This window comes from Sceloporus undulatus, chromosome 6 (assembly GCF_019175285.1).
Source record: "Sceloporus undulatus isolate JIND9_A2432 ecotype Alabama chromosome 6, SceUnd_v1.1, whole genome shotgun sequence".
Classification (NCBI taxonomy): Eukaryota; Metazoa; Chordata; class Lepidosauria; order Squamata; family Phrynosomatidae; genus Sceloporus; species Sceloporus undulatus.
In genome coordinates this window covers 156,745,176-156,767,389 of record NC_056527.1, presented here as the reverse complement: position 1 = coordinate 156,767,389, position 22,214 = coordinate 156,745,176, and the positions used below count along the sequence as shown (strand labels likewise).

General features: G+C 39.2%; 1 protein-coding gene across 1 annotated transcript in view; it reads right to left on the bottom strand.

Moving 5' to 3' along the window:
* The window catches only part of MYO9A (myosin IXA), a 136,634-nt gene that overhangs the window by 36,831 nt on the left and 77,589 nt on the right, over positions 1-22,214 (bottom strand). Inside the window, 12 exon segments of the mRNA XM_042476657.1 lie at positions 887-1,099; positions 2,671-2,752; positions 3,287-4,966; positions 5,541-5,860; positions 7,264-7,413; positions 8,843-8,965; positions 10,894-11,004; positions 14,743-14,823; positions 18,499-18,621; positions 20,597-20,636; positions 21,585-21,728; positions 21,872-21,947. Of these exon segments, the coding sequence (XP_042332591.1) occupies positions 887-1,099; positions 2,671-2,752; positions 3,287-4,966; positions 5,541-5,860; positions 7,264-7,413; positions 8,843-8,965; positions 10,894-11,004; positions 14,743-14,823; positions 18,499-18,621; positions 20,597-20,636; positions 21,585-21,728; positions 21,872-21,947 (3,143 nt within the window).

Below are 22,214 nucleotides of genomic sequence, written 5' to 3'. Positions count from 1 at the left end.
TATACAAACCTGAGATAAAGACATGCTAAGTGCAATCTTCTAGTGTTGTTAGTTAATTACATTCCTACAGTGGATGAGAAGCGAAAACTGGAACTATGTTCTAAATGACAGAGCATGTGTTTTGCATGCAGATCCAGGTTTACCCCTCAGGTTCTCCAGACAGGACTGTGAACCACTAGCCTTTCAGATTTTGATAGATTACAATTCCCATCAAGCCTCACTGGCCATTCTGGCTGGGGTTGATTGTTACTGGAATCCAACATAATCTGAAGGGCGTAGGTTATAGTAAAATAGTGTCTCTTATGTACAAAAGCAAAATCCAGCTTTGCTTTTCGGAATTTTTATATATTTTTGAATATTTTCAAGCTATTGATGGTTGAATCTGTAAATAAAGAATCTGCAGATACAGAGGGCTGACTGTATAATACTCTCCCAGAGTCAGGCAAAGGAGACTTGCTGCCTGCCTGCTGCTACCGCTGCTGCAGACTACCCTGTGAATGACAATCACTGGCACAGGGCTAACTGTTTCCCTCCTCAATTAACATCAAACCTGGGCCCACTATTTCAGCTGCACAACCCCACTCCTGGATTTTTATTTTATTATTTAATTTTAAAAATTCATTGGCTGAGCCTATGTAAAAATAGACTGCAGGGTAATTCTAATTTTAGCCCTATTAAAGTGGGGTGTAATGTTAGAACCTGACAGAGAGAGCAACAGAGGAAGGTATGAAGTGACAACAGGATTCAAAGTACTTGTAACTGTGTTCTTAAAGGTTATCCGCCATCAGTGCGATGGAAAGATGGGAGAAATAGCAGTGGAGGGTGTCAGTACAGCTAAGGGTTAGCCAAGAAATGCTCCCACAAAGCTGCATGTTGGATAAATTACCATTTCAGAGTCACTGTGACAGGGCTGCCCAAGTCTGGCTGGACAGATGGACTCAGGGTGAGGAGGTTGGTCAAGGGAGACAAGGAATTCAAAACTGTCATCGCAATCCTCTTCCTCTGTATCCCCCTCCCAATCAGCAAAAGCACCTCTAGTCAAGAAATTGGAGCGTGTCCGTGCCATGCGGGCTTTCTTTTTATGGGCTGGTCTGGCAACCTGCTTGATACCAAATGATAAAACAAATAACATGAACATGTTTTAAACAAAACAAAACACAGGTGATTCTGCTGATGCTTAAAATGGGGAACATGCAACAGTAAGGAGGAGCTAAACAATAAAATTATTTCCAAATTCAAACATTACTTAAAAAAAAAACATGTTGGTACCAAACAAGCAAATGAATGACAGTACATGACAGTACAGAGAAAGTATACTGTAACTGAAACTGATAAAAATAATGGGAGGAAATTAAAAATGGAAAGTACAATTATTTTTAATATAACTTATATAGAAGGATAATCCACAGCAGAACATGGACCTAGAGCTTCTTATGTTGTTAAATAACTTCAAGTTGACCCTGACCCATGATGACCCTGTGTATGAAACATCTCCAAGACCCCCTGTCCTCCACTGCTCTGCTCAGTTCCTGCAGGCTCAGGACTCTTTGCTTGAGTCCATCTAGCATATGGTCTCATCTCTTACTTCTGTGCTCTATGATTCCTAGCTCCCCCCCTCCCCATGAGTCATGCTTTCTCATGATGTGGTCAAAGTATGACAGCCTGAGTTTTGTCATCTTGGCTTCCAGAAAGAGATCAGGCTTGGTCTGTTCAAGAATCCATTTGTCTTCTTGGTTGTCAACAGTATCCTCACCACACTTCTCCAGCACTACATCTCAAATGAGTTGATTTTATTCTTATCCTCTTTCTTCACTGTCCAGCTCTCACATCCATACATGGTTATGGGGAATACAATGGCTTGTATGGGTCTAACTTTTTAGTTCTTTGTTATGTATATTTTCTCCTTAGGATCTTTTCTAGTTCTTTCATAGCTGCCCTCCCCTCTCCTAGTCTCACAGAAATTACTTATAACCTCCCCCCAGGTTTACTGAGTTCTGTTTACATGATGCACGTCTCAAACCCAAATTGGGTCCAGGCTGTTTATACAATGCCCTGATATGATCTGGGTTTCTACCTCTTGATCTGCATTAAAAAGACTTACCTTTAAAAATATGTACCAAAATGCAGTAACAATGGCCAGTTCCCTTCCCACACAATTCCTGTGAGCAACTCTGCCAAATTGCTCTGTGGGCAGGACTTGCTCTGAAGTCAGGCTTGGCCCCTTGTTCTGACCTCAGAGTGACTTGTGCCCACAGCAACAGCAGTAGCCAGCTCGCAAGGACCACGTAGAAAGGCAGCTGTGCGTCATTCCCCCCAAAGCCGTGGCAGGTGAGGGGAGATCGGGGGGAATTCAGGGCCAGCCCAAAGTATTCTGGCAAATATATATGAGCCTCTAGTTCTGAATGAGGGACACACCTGTGGCTGGGTTGCCCTTCAGGCTACAAGTAAGAGTGCCCATGACTGAATGTTCCTCCTCATAAAAGTATTCCTTCCATATAGTACATTGTCCATGAATGTTTTTACTTGACTTCTCCCCAACACATTAGCTTTTGGTTAGTTTGGAGGACTTGCCCATACCCTTCATGCTTCTGTATTACCTGTACCAACTCCTCATAATTTTGGAAGGCAGCCAGCAGACGAAGCCTGATCAATTAAAAAACAGTTGCTTACCTCTCCCTTACCAGGTCCAGAAATCTTTAGGGGCTTTTTATGTTCTTCTTTTGAAACCAACTGATGAGTTGAAGATACTTTGCTGAAACCAGAAAACAACATTTTTTAATTTAACAGGCAACAGGTGCCAAACATACTCAAAAACACATACTTTTGGGAAAGCACCATCAAGTCACCAGCTACAGTCAAAGGACATGATACAAAGCCCAGGCAATGGTCTGTGACAATTGCTGATGATAGGCAAAACCATTAAAGGGGCAGTTTACTACTAAAAGAGAATGTTACTGTTTCCCTACAATCTTCAGGGAAAAATCACTAAAAATACACACCTTATTTATTTAAAATATAAACTTCCTACAAACAAGTGACATACAAAAGAATATACATCTAGGACAACTGCAGTCAAATTCTTGGGGCTCTGAAAATCCAATGTTGTTGGTTGTTTGTATACATGCTTTGATATTGACTCAATGTGCATGCATACATATATTTCCCTTTTTCAAACTTTTGGTAGAGGAATTGCTTTTCTTTATCTCCCCCCTGGGAAAAGTGTTATCTTCAGGATGCTTTATGTAATAGCATCTTAAAAATGGAAGTATCCCACCAACACACTCACCTAATGCCCATGTAACTGTCCTTTGGGGTAAAGAAAATGGAACCAACTCTAGTTTCACTGGATGAGTTTTCAGTGCCCTGGCTAGGAATTCTGGGCAACCTGAACCGCTTCTCCCTTGCAGATGGATTCTTCAAGCCTTCCTGAGACTCAGCAGCCATCTGTGAATTTAACTGTTCCGTACTGGCTGACCCTTCCTTGGCCACTGGAACTTGACCTTCCTTTTGTTCCAGGATCATGATGACAGTCCTTTCCTTTTGGGTCAACTGGCTGGCAGGTGGGCTTCCTTTTTTTATGGCAGTGAGAGCTGTACTATTCAAAGAAGTTGTGGGCTCTGAATTTTTTCCAAGGCAATGTTTCCCTCTGTTCTGGGGATTCACAATGAGGACTGACTGAGGCCCAGTTGTTTTCTTTGGTGATTTGAGTGAGGTTCCTTGGGAGGACTCTCTGATCCTGTTCTGTTCGTTCTCTTGCCTTTCAAGCTCTTCAAAAACTTTACGCTGTTTCCCTAAAATTTCCTTCTGCTGCCGTATCTGCTCCATCATTTCTTTCTCATTCTGCAGTTGTTTTTGTTTCCTACGCTCCTCTTTCTCCACATTGAGCTTCTCCAGCTTCTTGATAACAGAATCTGAAGAAGGAATCTCTGACGCTTTAAGAGCTGAGCCATCTTCTTTACTGAAGGAAGGCTCACACTCCCCATGATAGCTTTGCTCTTGATTTTCCAATTTAGCATTCTTCTTTACTTCTGGAAACAAAAATGTGCGCCCCGTTTCCATTTGTTTGTTCCTTAAATTGTTCTGTATCACTGAATGACCAGACTTCAGATTGTCCTGTGGAGGCAGGTAAAATGTAGGGAGACTGCTTGAAATTAGTGGTTCTCTTGTGTGTACATTATGCATTATTCTCTGGGGGTCACAAACTGACTGCTCTTTAGTTGCAAGGCACTCTGGTAATTCAGAACTTGAGACTGACTGTTTTCTATCTGGCACATTGCTATTTACATCAGCAGCAAAGATTGGCATGCCTTGAACATCGTCCAGTTGAGGGCTACTCGGTAACAAGTTTCTAGGAAAAAGTTGGGCATCATGCTCCTGCAGCAACATAGGATCCCACTTCCCTTTCTGAATCTCTTCATGGCTCAGCATCTCTAGACTTCCTTGAGAGCTTTCACTCTCTGGTGTTCCCCGGGGAGAGTGAATCTCTTCAGAAATAAACTCAGGGGAGCACTGGTGCTCCTCTGATGGCGATGACCCACCAGTGGACCGAACCTTAAGCAACTCCAAACTGAAAATTGCTTGTTCCAATTCACGCATCCGCCGGCTCTCTCGTTTTGCACGAACTCCTTTTTTCTGATCCAGGTCTTCCAGTGACTTTGGTCTCTCTCTCACAACAATTTGCTCTTCCATGTTTGTTCCACTCTGGCTGTTGGCTCTTTCATGGTGTTTATATAATGAAATCCCAGAATTATCCAAGGGATCTATTTCACTTACTCTATTTTCCATCCCTGATTTATGCTTTTCTACAGCTTTCACTCTCTCTTCAAATGAACAATCTTCCCATTCAGAGGGATCTGTATCCTTAATGTTCAAGCCATTCCCTTGTTCCAGTCCATCATCTTCTTTAATTGTGAGTCCATTTTTCAGTGGAGTTCTTTTTAAGCTCTGCTCCTTTAAATTTCTAAACCTGTTTTTTTAAAATGAGAAAAAGATATCAGATACTGCATTCATAGCTCAAAATGTCCCCTTGGTCATGACCTCTGCTTCCTTTCAAAGCTAGTTCCTCTAACAGTTTAAAAACATCATTCATGAACAAAAAATGACTGTATCATAACAATAACACAGTAGTTTTGCTGTGATGTATCATGATATGGTTTTAACCAGTTGTGAAAAGAATTGACTGGAGAACGTTTGTGCCCTGGCTGATTCCATAAAAAATGAAATAATTGAATACCAAATTCTAAAAGACATGGGGTTGTTTATTTATTCTACAAACCAAACTCTTGGTTTTCACATAGACAGTGAAAGGTATTTAGCAGATTTCCTATGTATGTAAACTGCCTGTTTTAATCTGTTAATGGTTAATTACGCTTTTAGCCTGTTAAATTATTGTTATTTTAAATTGTTTTAAACTGGTTCCACTCATTTTATTTGAATCCCACTCTGAGATCTCTTGACCGGGTGGTATATAAAGTAACCAAGTTTCTGATTTTTTCCTTCATCTGGATGCACATGATTCCTTCCTTAAAGGCTGTAATTACCTTTCTTGTGCTCTGTATCTTCTATATGCTGCTTGCAACAAAATTACTTTGTTTCTTTTATACCTATAGACACTCTTGGTATGGCAGCTTCGCCATTTTGCCTGGATGATAGTAGCTGCAGCATGCCTGCGTCTCAGACATTCCCGCCAAGACCTCTGGATAATAAAGCCTGCCATCCGCATCTGCTGGAATCTTCGCCTTGCCATCCAGCCTCGCCAGTGGGCCTGAAGAACAATCGCTGCCTTGTCTAAATAGACTGAATTATCTGGGGTGTCTTCAGATTCAGCTTTCTTCCTTAACAAATAAAGACGCCAACTTTTCTAAAAGGGAATTAAAAGAGAACAGCCTTACAAAGTGGTAAGTAGCATGACTCAGCACCCATTTAATAAAAGGTATAGAGTAATTAAGTATAGAGATGTAATGATCAATGACCAATCAAGCTTTGGAGAAATGTCAAAACATGGATGTAAACAAACTCCTCAAGAGTGATTGTCCTTGATTTTATATTCTCTTCTGTGGCATTTTTCCTTTTCTTTTGTCTGGAGAACTCTGGGAGGTATGAAGCTTGGGAAGCTGCCAGATCTCTCTCCTCAATCATGGCAGTTGAAAAATCACTCTGTATATAAGCAGAAAAGTGATGTCTAGCTTACTGTATTAGTGATTTGTATTTGTTTTCTTGATTTGGCTGTTGGTATAAGGCAGTGATTCCCAAACTCTGAGAATCCAGGTTTTTGGACTACAGCTCCCAGAAGCCTCATCCATTTTGGCAACTGGTTGGAATTCTGGGAACTGAAGTTCAAAACACCTGGAAGGCCAGAGTTTGGGAATCACTGGTATAAGGCATACTACTGTTTGATAAACTCCAAGTTTATGAAATTCGATGACTTGGTGACGTTTTCCTTGTTAAGAATAAAGATTACTTATTAACCCCTTAATTCTATCAGTGCTTTGCTGCATGGACACAATTAAGCTTCCCTGTTAGAGGGAAGGGAAAAAACCTAAAGAGATGAACTAGCTGAATGAGTTGATCCTCCATATTCCCGAAGGAGTGGGAAAGTAGTAACAGATTTCCAAGTTAGATGGCCTTTGCCATCTGCCTAAGAGGGTGGTATCCCCCAAAAGCTGGTGCAGATAACCCACTGAACGTTCTTTTTAGGGGTAACAGAAGTGAGAAGCACATGGCAACAGCAGTGTGGGACTGAGTACATGGATGGAGGAGTGTGTGAAAAGAAACTTTGCTGTGGAAAAGGAAGACAGTTGAAGAAAGACAAAGTTGCTTCAATAGCACTTGGAAAGATGCAGGAGAGGGTTCATTGCAATAAAGCTTTTGTGGGTTCTAGAACCATGAAGACTTTTTTCTCCCAGAGAAAAAGCCACATGGACAGATGTCCTTAGCTGTAGAATGGAAGGAAGTTGCTAGCTATGAGGCTTCTGAAAAAGGAGAGTGGAGCTATAAGCAAATGCATGTGTGTGCGAACACAGGTATGTCTTTGTTCTCTCAGAACAGAAATTCTGTAACTGGATCCCTTTGGGATAGAGAGGTTTCTACCGACTGGCTTTAGGAGGGAAGAAGTCCCAGTGTGAGACACCCTTGTCAATCAAGGGCAAGAAATGAGAAAAATGGAAACGTATTGAAGAAAAATGAGGTAATAGTGCTCTTTTCCTGAAGCTGTAGAAATGCTAAATACTATAAAATAACTGAAATCATGAAATTAACACCAACCTGTATAACAACAGCTGCCTGCCTCAAATTATGAAAATGCCTTCTATAGAGCATAGTACGGAACCAGCTCTGCAGTAGGGTGATCCTTCGCAGCACCTCCTCATGCAGCAGGCCCTGTAAAAGCTGTCGCTCCTGCTCCTTCATGAAAACCTAATACACACAACATGACAGCAATAAGTAATATACATTCATTCACAAATGAAGCTGATTAATGTCTCTTCCTATACAACAAAGGTCCAAAACACACTGCACAAATAATCCAGTTTGAGACTGCTTTAACTGCCTGGCTCAGTGTTAGAGAATCCTGGGAATTGTAGTTTGTTGTGGAACAGTGCTCTCTGATAGAGAAAACTAAATGTCTCACAAAATTATGGTTCCCAGAATTCCTTAGCATTGAGCCAGCACAGTTAAAGCAGTCTAAAACTGGATTATTTCTGCAGTGTGGTTTGGACCATAGTCCAATTTTGTTGTGTGTCTTCAAGTTGTTTCCGGTTTATGGCAGGCCTAAGGCGATGCTATTATGGGGTATCTTGACAAAATTTGTTCAGAGGGGGATTTGTCAGTGCCTTCCTCTGAGGCTGAGCGTGTGACTTGCCTAAGGTAAACCAGTGGGTTCTATGACCACTTTACCAAGCACCTAGAGGATTTCTGGCAATATGCAGGTAACTGTGCAAGTATCAAAATACATTTAAAATACATTATTCTGTCCACCTCTAGAGATTTATGCAGAGGTACTGAGTCCTATCATCAGGTATTTAAAACCTATCCCTCAGGCATAATGCAGCCTGCAGCTATAGAAACTTAGAAACCTGCATTGTGTGGATTACTCTCACATTACTCTTACTTTGGCACGTTACAGACGGGCCCATGAGGCGCCATCATCGCGCTGTCATTACGCGCGAGGGGCTGTGCTTCCAGACGCGCCTTGCCCCTCACATGTAATGACTATGTCAAAATGGCGGCGCCGCATACAGATGGGCGCCGCCATTTTGACGTAGCAGACGTTCTGCGTCCGCACGTCATGCAGCAGAAGTGACGCTGCGAGTGCACGCTTCGGCACTTGCAGCGTCTCTTCCAGGCCACAGGAAGGAGCACGAAAATCGCGCTCCTTCTTTGCAGCGTCCAGGAACCGTGCCGTTTGGCTGCTGCAGTTCCTGGATGCTGCAACCGGTAGCGGCGCGAGACTGCCCCTTCTGGGCCGTCTGTAACACACCTAAGATACCTGAAGGAGTACTATAGAAATAAGTACAAGTCTTAAAAGGAAATGTACACACATACACTATTTTCCATATATTATGGAAAATTAAGTTCATTTTTAATTCAACATTAGACTACTGCTCAGATAGATGAAAATGAACAGAATATGGCATTGATGGAAGTACCTTCTTCTGGCAGTCTAGCATAGCCTACCTCCCAAAGGAAGAAGCTTTTGGTGTGTCAGTCTTCCTTTTGGGCTCTAATTACTACATTCCTAAAAAACCTGACTTTACACATTCATAAGCAGTACTATCTGTCTTCGCTCAAAGAGATCCATTCTCAATACTGTACCAAAGAGCAATCTGCTAGAGGTAAAACTTACCATCATCCGCCCCACTTGGTAATTGTCAGGGTCAGTCTTAGTTCTCCTGAAGAAATCTTGGATGTTTTGCTTAGATGGGATAGTGCCTCGTGGAAGAAGCACATGGAAATGGTCTACAAAGTCCTAGAAAATTAGACACCACCATGACAATCATTAGGCTATAAACATACATTTTTTCTTTCTATTGTAAAATCTCATGTTAGTCAATTGTATCTACAGAAGCACATTTATGTACACAAACCTAAATGGACTGTTATTACCGACACCAGGAAATGTATAGACTTCATTGCCTATCATATCTGTAGCTTGCTTATTTATATGACAAGAGTTAATCAGAAAAGTTTTGGTAAATATTCCCTTCCCACAGATTGTGTGAAAAATGTTATGCTGGAGATTGTCCAAGCAAGTTTCATGATGAGTGATATCTGAAAAAAGCAAAACAAAACAAAAAGAAACCTACATGGATTGTACATCTCTATTTTACATATGTGTTTCCCCTTAGAAGAGGAGACATGTTATAGCAAACTCTTCCTTCTGGGAAATAGCATCCTGACCTGAATGGGGTTAGCCGGTTCTTCTTGTTAAATATCTTCTACAAGAACTAATGCTAACAAATAGCAGAGGGGATTTAAAAATCCCTTCAAGAAAGACAACTCTGTAGTGAGTAAATAAGGATTTCAGCATTTTATAGTTTTGAAAATATACTTTTTCATATTTTCATACTTTTAAAAGTATAAAATAAAGAAGGATCCAAGAGTCCTGCAAAAATAATTCTCTTTGAAGGAGGAATTGACAGAACTGCCAAAACTTCAGAAATTAAATCTATGGAAATCAACACCTAAGTTTACTACAGGGATCACTGCATATAGTTCAATGTATTGTTTAACATCTGGAAAACTCTGGCCAAGCAGTTTACATGTATAGTAAGTAAGTTTTTTAAATTTTGCATTTGTGTAAAATTAAGTAACTCAAGAGCACAAATATAATGCAGGAGAACATGCAAACATTTAGGCTGAGTAACATGTTACATTTTAGATGCCTTTTGTACTTTTGTTTTTACACTGCCTTCTTACACTCACAGCCAGAAATAAAGTCCTATCACTATTTTTAGCACCATTCACCCACAGCAAGGGTGTGGAACTGGATTGGTCCTACAGCCGGATTAATTTCCAGACCAATCTGGAGAGGAACTGATTCCTCTTTCTTGAACATAAGCCCCCATTCTCCCCTTTTCCAAGAACAAAGACACAAATCCTCAGTGCATCTGTTTGCACAGAGACTCAAGTCAGTGCTTGGAAGAGCTATCCCACAAAACACTGCCCAAGTGATTTACTGGTTTCTCCCACTACTAATTCTCCCCACTAGGATTGCAAGCACTGTGCAAAAAGATTAGGCAAATGCCTGGATAAGACACTCCTCCAGATACCACCTGAATCCCAAGCTTGTATCACTTCTCTATGATCATGAGATTTAGGAAGACTGGTAGCAGCACAGCCTTGTGTGGCTGTGAGGTACTTCCTTAGTCCAAAGCTAGCTTCACTCTCGCTTCCATGATAAAGGAAATATATTTAGGGGAGAAGCCTATTCAGCTATGGTCTTGAGGTTTATGCGCCAAGGCTACTAATTAGTTGCTCTCCTACCTCTATCTTCTGTCTTTGAAGGAGTAGTGCTTTGGGGACAATGAGGGGCATTCTCTACATCTCCACAAGCTGAAAGTTCCACATCCCTAGTCTTTCAGGTGCTGTTTTCTTTTGTTTTGTTTTTACCCTCACTGTTTATATGTTTACCTTTAAATCTTTAGGAAGCAACCATACTAAATGGGCTGATATACCTCACAAGAAACGTTTCCAGCTATAGCTCTATAAGCCTGAAGCATCAATTAGAGATGGCTACTTGTTCTGTCAGTTTTAATTCTGAGGCTAATTTCAGCGTAACATTTTTCATATACTTCTTTAGGTTATGCAGTCCCCTGTACAATGAAAGCTTTGCCCAACTGCCCTCAGCCTCACTGCTTAGAAATGTTTGGGAGAACTGAATCAAGATTATCTGACCTGGAAAGAATATTTACAGCTGTACCCTGACTGCCGAATGCGCACCGTCTCTAACATTCCTGTGTACCGCAGCTGCCTAAGCACCAAGTTGTCGCTGAATCTCAGAGGAAGCTGGAAAAGCAAAAGATACAATGGGGAAAGGTGGTTGAATGCTAAATATAAGCTCTTTCAGATAAATATGCTTGTAGACATGACTGAAACTCATAGAAGAAGAGCTTCACTACTAAATCTGCAATCTGGGAATACAACTTCTTCTTACAGATATTGTGTACAGGTTTCCCAGAACACATTTCTCTTTGGTTGCATTGCCTCCAAGATTAAGAATATTTTTCCTGATTTCACAGAGGCCTAAGATGCTTCCTTTCTACTGAACATGCAAAATCCACCCATTTTTTCAAAGCTAACAATAATGCATTGATTTATACCACTCTTAATACTAATCATGGTTAAATTCAAACCAGAACATGGAACAGTTTTACAAACTCTGAAATTAAACTGCAAACTCTTAACATCCATGAATTCATAACATATAGTTTGTCTTAAATGAAGGGGGGAGGGAGAGAAATGAGCATGAGAGCTTGTGATCTACTTTTGATGTCTTGTTATGTTTTATGAGAGTGATAACATTATGCCTGAACAGCTCTAACAGCAATGAGATATAAGGTTACTTTTCTTTTTGTTAAGCCATACCATTGCTTACCTGTGGTTCTTTGAGTTGTCATTTACGGAATCACACATATGAGCTCTGCACCTAGGCACAGCACAATTTAGAAACTACTGTAAGAGAAAGATTTTGGTGGAAACTCACACTCCCCTCTTTGTACACATGTTTGCACTACCTTCCTTTTTATAGAAAGAAGAATCTGGTGCCCACTAGGCAACAAAAACCCCTCAGTCTCTTGTCTTCTAATATAAGAATGAAAGACAAAAAGTCAAATGAATAATTAAAGTAGTTGATAAAGTGTAACAGCAGAAAGTAGACCATGTTAGGCAGAAAGATTTCCTATTGGATGGCTTCTGAGACCTTAAAGACCTTAAAGAAATTAGGATTTGGGGCACCACTGGCAAGTGTGAATAGTTGCTCAAGTCAATTTGCTTAGCACTACTGGGAAATTCATGGTCACTGTCCAACTCCTCATCTAATTTTGAAGTTCAAACACAAGCATGTTCTCAGTTTTCACACTGGCATCTCACTCCACATAAACTGAGAAAGATCAATCAAATTAAATGTTCTCTTAGAGATGTAAAATTACAAAAGCTATCTTTACATTTTGGGGAAATGTCAGAAAATATAAACACTATTGGAACTGTGTAATTAAATTCTTAACAAGATATAGCTTGCTTAAACATCCAAAGCAATTCTGTTATGCATATTATATATAACTGTAGAGCATGTTGACTTACAGATGATTACTTCTTTATTCAGGACAGCTAAAATATGTCCTGCCCAGTTTTGGCAGGAAAAAAACACCACTCCAACGATAACTTGGCTAACAAAGTTGTGGGAAGTGGCTTTAATGTTTAAATTAATTTATTATAAAACAGAACTTAACTATCAGGAGAATAACTGACTTACTGAAAGATGGATTTTATTAGTGAAAACTAATTAGTGAAAGAATTAGTGAAAACATTTTTGCTTTCAGTTTATTCAGTTTAATTTAAGAATCTGTATATTAGTATAGTTTGTTGTTTGTCTTAGTTTAGATTTGAACTTTAAAAAAAATGATGATGATGATGATGATGATGATGTTACGATGAAAACGTAAACCTCTTTCATTGTTGAATATACCCTATATACTCGACTATAAGTCGAATTCATGTATAAATCAAGGGCAGGTTTGGGTGCCAAAATTATGGATTTTGATATCACCCTTGGATAAGTCAAGGGTAAAATTTAGGGGCATATAACAAAGGATGAAGCAAAACAATGTCAAAGAACTTCCAAAATTCAAGCAGACATAAATCTTTGTGCTCACTCTTAAGGGTGGATGAATGAGACAATAGAGGGGGTCAGTACTTCCAGCACAGATTATGTTCTTGCTTTTCACCAGGGGATGGTTCCTTCTTTTAAATAAGAGTTAAGATACAGTACTTAAATTGACTAATGGATAGGTTGAGTCAGGTTTTTTGGCGTCAATTTTTTGACCTAAATTTCTAGACTTATACATGATTATATACACAGTATACAAATAAAGATGTTGTTTTCCGAGCTACTATATACAGAGTGAGGGGGAGGGGGGTAATGAGAATGAATACTCAGTCATAGTTTGTAGTGGTTCAACAGAATGCACAAATTTCCCCAAATGAGATGCCTCAGCCAGCTTGGTGACTCACTTAGGTCTGAAACAAATGGACCAAAAGCGCTGGCATTGGGCCGATCCAGGGATGTGGCATACAGATGACGCATGCCCCTGGATCAGGCCGAACTATGCCATGGCCACCTAAGGCAGCCTGGGGCCACCAGCAAAAGAAACACAAAAAAGTGCTCCTTGCTGGCGGCCCATTCAGGACCTCGGTGGCAGCTGGCCTTGGGACCATGGTGACCAGAATCCATGGTCCCGTGCCAAATGGGGAGTGACTGGGGCTGGAGTGGCCAGAGGCCACTCTAGGCTGCCGGTCTCTTTGACCCCTTAGTTGCAATCCATTTGGCTAATGAATTCTTGGCAATTACGTAGGCATGAACTGGATGTTTGTACCTGAGACACAAGAGACATTTGTGATGGCTGTCCATGAGACTATTCCCTTGCATTGCAGATAACATTTAAAGACAGCCTGTGAGGCCATAGACCTCTGGGGCAGGAAAAAATTGATAATCAAATTGAATAGTCCTATAATATAAAACCAGAAAAGGAGCAAAAGAAGTGAAAAGAGAATAAAGAAGACCAAAAGCTCAGGGAAGTGACAGAAATTCAAACACTATGTTGCTACCACTGTGGAGGACAAAGAAGATATGAGAAAAGGCTAGTGTGAGCATGTGTATAAGGAGTTGGGAGGTGAGGGTGCCACAATTATAGCTTCCAGAAGTTTCTAAACTTTGCTCAGCACAAGTGAAGAGCTGCTCATATAGTGTGATGCATAGAGAATATAAGAAAGAGTTATACTTTAGTGCTTACAAAAAAAAAATATCTTCAGCAAACAATCCTGGGAGTTGAATCTTGCCATTCAAGGAAACGTGGGCAGAATCAATACACACACACACACACACACACACACACACACCCCACGGAAAATCTCTCAAGAATTCATCATGCTTTCACCAGCCTAAATTAGAAGCAGTTTTAGAACCACAAACAAATCAACACATTGATTCAGTAGTTTGACAAATCTGTAAATGCCAAATCTAAGGTGGGCTTCACCAGAATTCACAATTAAACAACATTTATGCTCAGCTTCAAGGAACCAGGAGGCTCTTATTTTGATTGCTTGGTGTACTTTTCATTCAAAGCAATTTTGAGAATTTTAAAAATACCTCCGTTTCCTACAGAATTAAGCTTGTTAATATTTATTAATGAAGACGCTGCCATATTCATTAAATATCCCTGCTACTAAGGCGCTGTTTGGTTGCCATCAAAGACAGTTGATCAACAAACCTTAAATTTGTCAACAACTTTACCTGTTTGTAAAAAACATATATAATTAAAAAATGGGATTTTTGCTTTGGAGAAGGATTTAAAACTAGCTGATATGAAGGAGGCCGGTATGCAAAAGTATTCCTAAACTGAACTCGGAGAACAAGAAGACACTAAATTTTAAAAAGTGACCTTTAAGTTATAATGATTGCCATATAACAAGTTACTGAAGCCTTGGTTTTAGTTGCAATTCACTTTGTATTGCGTGTTTGTGTTTTACCTTTTCAGCATTGGAACGAATACACTTGACAAAGTAGGGCTCTGACTGGCCAAGAGTCTCCATCAGTTTGGTAAGTGATGCCTAAAGTAGACAGTAAAATATAAATGACTTATATTTAATTTTTTTTCCTGCAATCATTCTAATAATAAAAAATAACATTTTGCCAAGCCTCTACCAATCCTGCTTTCAACCTGTTATTTTATAATACATGGAAAAGGAACTGTGGTATAACTGTAGTGTCTAGCAATGACAAAAAATGGCTTTGCCATATGCTGCACAATAATCCTATTAAGCAGACTGCAATTCCAAGCACATTCCACACAACGGCGCAATATCAATCCTCAGCTAATTCCAAAAACCACAGGGAATGAGCCTGAAACATGAGAGAAATTCATTTTCTTCTGAGACTACATTCTAACTGGAAAAGATTCTAGACTTAAATATTAGTGAAGTAGCAAGCACTGGATGTTTCTCCAATGAAATAACAAATTATACAATTGAGTAGCATCTTTATTTTAAAGTTGGTGTAATAAATTTAACTTTCACATTAAGCGATGAAAAATACTGTAATGTCTACAATCATTTTTAGCTACAGACCCTTAATGCATACCAGATACATTCTACAACTATATACATTTGCCACCACATTCCAGTAATTCCCTCAAATGCATTTCATTGCTTTGTAACTAAGAACAGCATGCATATCTTTCAATGAATCTCATTATGGAATGCTGCATATTTTACTACATGGAGCAGTTTCATTTATATACCTTATTAATGGTTATGAAGATGTTCATAAGGTGGCATGATACTGTTGAAATTGAACAAGCAATGGAAGTACTCTTGTTGATAATGTCACAAATGTATTTGTTAAAGATCTTAAACATACATACTGAGAAGAATTCACATCCTTGACTAAAAAAAAAAATCTGGCATTTTATTTTGGATTAAAAAAAAGTAGCAGCAGCAAATGGCCACTATGGAAGATGCTCCAAATCATGAAAAACCCCTTCATGTGGGGTGGTTTCAGGCAACTATTGTTATGGAAGCCAAGTCATTTGCCACTACATTCCAGTATTATAAGTCTAGAATCTTTTCCAGTTAGAATGTAGCCTCTTCCATAAAAATTGTGGATGTCTGAGAGAACAGTTGCAAATATGGCTTATTAATGCAGCACAGAAATTGGACACTTCATCATGTCCAACTTTCTGCCTTCTTTCTTCAACAGTACAGAGAGAGACTTCATATTCCTTCAGGTTGGTAAGTTTCCATGATGACTGGATTCAAGGTTGAAAAAAAGAAATGCTTAAAAAAAGAACCAAGCCCCTTCTTCTTGAATTCAGTTTAAATTATTGGTGTTCTTAAACAGTGGGAGTACAAAGATTGAATTTGTAGAAGGCTGCTAAACCAGATGCAATAAAGCATGAAGACGAGAGACCACAAGCAACAAAGAAATCTGTGAATCTATTGTTCAGAACTCCCAAGACAAGAAGTGGTTAAGCCTTTACTTGTAAACTCAGACACTTGGCCACTCAGAGAATTTACTCTGAATATGACTTGATGTTACTAAGTTGTACTGTCTATCACAGGACTGGATGAAGAAATTAAAGGTGTGGAAGACTCAGATGCAGAAGATTTGAAATCATACACACTAACTGATGAAACTGACTAGTGCACTGGAAGGCCAAATTGAATGTGCTCAGTGCTAATCAGTTTTGACACAGAAGGTTGAGAGGATTAACAAAAGAGACTGTAGTTCACATGAAAAAACTCTGTGCCAAATAACACAGTAGCTATATATTAGGTTTGAATCCAGTTGGTACTGCAATGACATTTGGCATTATTGACACTGTAAGAAGTTGCAACTGAAACATTAGAAATCAGGTGGTGAATGAAACCAATAACTCCTCTGCAGTACTGAATGATACCAACACAGTCAAAAGAATCAGAATTCACCATGCTATAGTTGAAATGGATGCCTATGAATTGCAAGAAACAACAATTGGATCTAATGGAAGAGAATGCATAGCCATGGATGTAGGCCATGCCTGCTAGCAATCATGGTATGTGTGGAGAAATGGTCTGGACATGATCATAGTACTGACACATCAGTGGAGCTCTGCAAAAATTCATAGATTAAAATACAATATATAACTGACCATTAAACTTGTAAATTAAAACACATAAGGATAGGATTAAAATAACCATTATTCATTATAATCATCCAGATTAAAATATATTCTTTACATGTATATCTTAAAATTGACTGGATAGGCCTGATGGAAGAATCGGTCTTTAATACTTTTTAAAATTCAGACACCAAGTTTAGCTGTCACTCTCTCTCAGCAGGTCATTACACAGTCTAGGGGAAGCCAATGAAAATGTCATCTGGGTGACAGTTGTGGTCAGTTGAAGTAAATCTCCTCCATAGAACTTGAGTGTATAGGGTAGATATGCATTGTTTGAAGACTATAAGCAGTATTGTTAAGGATCCAAAAGATCTTCATGTGATGCATATGTGGACACCATCCACTACGTTGAGAGTACATGGCAATATAGTACAAAGATAGAGAGTAATGGACAGGTGGTTCTTTCTAGTGCTTGTGACAGCATCTACCTGACTGCACTTCTTCAGAGGCACAGGACCATAGAAAATCCTCTCTATAGTGAACATATTTCCAGATCAATGATCTGTGCTAAACTGTGCCACTATCTGGTGAGACCTGCCTATGTAAAGGATGGGACAGTGATGAGTAGACTGGAAACTTATCTAATTTCATCCTCCAAGTAGGAGCCAAGATACACAATGGCATCCAAGGATCACTAGTAAAGCTACATAACAGCTCAAAGACTGTAACAGGAGATTCCAGGAAAATTAAGGCAGAGACTGTTATACTGATGTAGCAGAGACCAGCAATGTTGAGCCAGAAGGCATAGAGACTATTAATATCAATCTAGTGGAAATGGCTAAATTGAAGCAAAGAATGTAGTGAATTCCTGTAACAGCATGGAACAGTGCCTTGAAGAGAAACTCCACCAAAGCAGCTGGAGGAAGTTCAGAAATCAACATTGAATATTGGGACTGTTTGTTCTTATCTTCATTTGTCTTCTTTTGCTTCTCTGCCACAGGGGAAGAGTGATAGCATTTTTTCTAATTCTTTCTGCTGAACTTGGCAGCTATCTAGCGTCAGGGTGGAGATGGATCTGAAGTAGAAAGCAATACTTCAGTGGAAGAAACCAAAGATGGTTCCACAAACTCCTGAAGAATTCAGATTGTCAGATCAGAGGGGATCTGATGCCATTAGGGTATTTTGACCATTCAAGTAAAATACCAAGTACAAAACAGCTATTCAGGAGCTGAGACAAAAGTCAATGGCAACAGAAAATATTCTAGTGTTGCTCTCACATCAAATAGAAACAAGTAAGGGAACAGCATGTGGCATGCATACTAGATGTGAAGGACAAGGTTCCTGGCAAAAGCTCTTCAGCTGTAGAATGTTTCAGTTGGGGCTCTGGGCAAGTGCAATACTCACCTGCTTTATTTCTCAGTTCTCCTTTGTGGGTTCTATGAATACATAAAGCCCACAAAGGACAACTGAGAAATAAAGCACAAGATTTAAACAAAATATCAGTGTGTGAAAAATAGTCCCTGCTACTATCAGTTGATCTCTTATTTCCTTTTAAAAACCAGAAAGTAAATCTCTATATTATCTTTTTATGAACTTAAATGTTCTGAAATGAATAGTTGTAACTGACCTGGAATTGTGCACTGATGCTTGGCGGCTTCTTTTTCTTGTGAAGATGGAGGAGAGATTTTGTGATACGGTCATGTAGAGTCAAGTTTGCAAGGTGCTTGAGTGATTTCACATCCAGCAAGTGCTGAGAAAATAGAAAAGCAAGAACTAAGTTGGGTTGTGAGGATCATGAATAAACTTGAACATATACAAATATTAATCCATGCAAAATTTAAGGGCTGTGACAATGCTAAGTCTCTGGCTACAAATTCTGAACAACTTGTTTCTGTCTCCAATATTGGTAGTTAACATAAAGAATAGCACAGTATTCATTTGTAAGAATGTTGTCTTCCTTGTATATCAAACTGATGCTCTGGGAAGCTCATAAAAATTACAGTAATCAAAACAAAGACATCCTCCTCCTCCTCCTCCCTCTCCACATGCATTGAGGTGGGGAACAACAACAAATAAACAATGGACAACATCAATTAAAACACATTAATTAAAACATGCAACAGTTTAAAAGGACAAATAACTATACACATTCTAAAACAATCCTCATTTAAATTTCATCATTTGAAACTCATAATTTTAAAATCATCTGAATAAACCTGTCAAATCTCTTCCATTGGGTCATTCCATAGTTTAGAGGCAGCTGAAGAAAAAGTCCTCTGATTGACAGTTGCCAACCTAGTCCTGGCTGACTCAAGTAAATGTCCACCAGAGAACCTGAGTGTATGGGGCAAATTATATAGGAGGAGGTAATCTGGACCCAAACTATGCAGGGTTTTAAGTGTAATAACCAACACTTTGTACCTTGCCCAGAAATTAATTGGCAGCTAATGGAGTGATTTTAATATTGGTGTAATATGATCACTCCTGGATGTCATAGTAATCAAGCTGGCTGCTTTTTTTAAAAAGCTAACTGAAGTACAGAGGTGCATTGCAAAAGTATAGTCCTGAGGTTACCAGATGGATGCACTGGGTGGATGGATTGTCACCCACCATCATTATTCAATGAACAGGAACGGAAGGTTCTCTATGGCCATACTGTCCGAGCTGTGAAGAACAGAGTTTTCCCATCTAGATGATATATTCTGCCCCCTGCCTGGGACAGGAGGTCTGAGACCTGTGGAAAGTGTTTGTAGTGTGAGGAGTAGTAGGGGCTGAATGATGCCTGGTGGGGCCCCCATGGGGTGATTAGGATGGCTTTGGTTGCCTCTTTTCACATTTGGATCACTGAGTGGTCGATGAATGGGAATGGTGGGAAAGTATTAAGTAGCTTCCCTTCCCAAAAGTAAAGAAAAACATGCCCCAAGTTCCAGCCTCATCTCTTTCCTCTGGAACAGTACCAAGGGCACTGAGCATTTGTGGGAGATGTGAGGAGGTCCACAATGGGATGCCTCTGTTTACCTTTGGGATGGTAAAGTACCTGGAATAGAATGCTTTGTGATAACAAGGGTTTGTGGTGGGTTTGACTGAGCCCTTTTTTAAAGTAGACAATCTCCTCTCCAAGTCCTGATGTTAAGATAGCGGAACAGAAATGAGGCTCGGGGCGGGATGTGTTGGACTCAGAATGAAATCAGAGAGGACAAGAAGGAGGGAAGAAAGACCGCAGTATTGAAGAGACATGAAGATACATATATGTTTTTGAATGTCTGTTGAATGAAATTGAAAGTAGAAGCTGAGGGCACAAGGAAGTGTAGGTGGTCCTCACATAGCTGCTACTCCTGTGGCATTTGAAGAACTGTCAAAGGGAATGCAAACTGCACTGAATGTGTGATGAGAGAGGGTGGGCCTAGTGTTAAAAACTCTGCTGAATGGTCTGATAGGTTCCAAATCTGATCTGCACAGGTGCACGAATGTCCCCATCTGTGTAACCCACAGAGACTATGAAGAAGAATATCTACGTAGTATAAATATAAGAAAATGGAAATAATGTGTATATTACATTTCAGAATATATCAAATGTACAAATGTGTGCATAAATAGCAGTATACACTCTTTCTGTGTACTTTTTGTTTTTATGAGGAGGAAATATTGGTCTAAAAACATGTGTTAAACATCTTTATATCATATACACTAGTATTGCCCGGCACAGTTTATCAGAATGTTCTCACCTTTGGAAGATTAGGTTTGGCTTTAAAGTTTTTGTTTCTCCTAAGAAAAATGGTAAAAATTACATTAGTTTAGTAGGATCATACATGCTGCTAGTATTGACACTTTTCATGACTCAGTTTTGCTTCAGATGTAACACAAAATATGTTTTGGTTACTATGTGGATATGGGATGTCTGGAATGACATCTGAGCTCTAATACACTCCCTTCTCCTATTTCTTAGACACATTTTAATTTTCAAACTTGTTTGTGAAAGTTTTTTTTTTAAGAGAAACTAAACTGTCAAAACCTTTTCCCAAACCCATACAACATCACATGGAGATATTTTTAATGCTCTGAATAATATAATACTATATTCTTTGATGAGTAATTCAGCTAAACAGACACTCAATTATTCACTTGCATTTTTAAGACACATGTGGATAATATATGGGAGAATCTAATTTATTACAATACTTCCAGAAAAGTCCAAAAAGAAAACTCTGTAAACACAAAAGGTCCCTTTTAATTTTAATCCTAGGAGGTCATGTCCATGAGAAATGCTTTGATATGACTTATCAGAGTCACCTACGTCAGTTTGTGAGAATGGGGAGCTTTTAAGCGTCTATATCAGCTCCCAGAATGTGTCCATGTCCTGCATATAGTATTCCAGAGTACTATATATTTTGCTGATTGAGGCAGGAGAGTAAATGGTAGATGACTTGGAGATGATGCAGAAAATCCCATAAATACTTCTATACAACCTTGACAGAAAATGCAGCAGTTACAAATATACTGGCTAATGATTTGCTACCCTTTCATGACATCTTAATCATCTGACTGAGAGAAGTGCCTCATTCTGCACAATGGGAGGACTCTAAGAATTTTCAAATTGTGTCCCTCAGGAAACAGAAATCTCTTCAGGACTTCTTTTATCCTAGTTTATCCCATATTTGTTGTTATCTCTATAGATCAATCTATCTTTTGAACAAAAGTAAAATATGCACTAACATCAGAATGCCGTGGGCTCTCTCCAGAAGCTTGCTATTAGTTGAATTCACAAATATTCCATCTTTATCAAGTAAACTGCTATGGCTGGATAGTCGGCTCTGTTGGACACCTATCCTGTTATTCCAGTAAACTCCATATGTGTCACTGCAATATATAAAACAAGCATACAAGTTATTTAGCTTTCATAAATAATAATGATCAATGGCAGATATTTAATAGAAATAGTAACAATTTCACATGTAGTAATCTTTCTTCAACAATTTCATTTATCATGTAACTTAACTTACCGCTGAGTTTTCTCATTGATAGTGTTAACTCCCTGAAGGTCTGAAAGGGGTGTTCTTGGGTGTTTTCGGGCAATACCTGTAGCAGCATATCAAGAATAACATTAACATTCTATTTTGTGAAAAGGAAACTCACTGGGCCAAATGAAAAGATCACCAAACTGCAATAATGTGCTGAAAATGATAACATGCTGGGAGAGGAAGGGTTGGGAGGATTGTAAAAGAGAAATCATGGCTGATATCTTACATTTAACATATGCTCTTAAAATAAAGGAAACCATGCGCTAGTCAGCTGGTTTACTACAGAATCTACTTGTGATCCTACATAGCAACCATACTTTAGTTA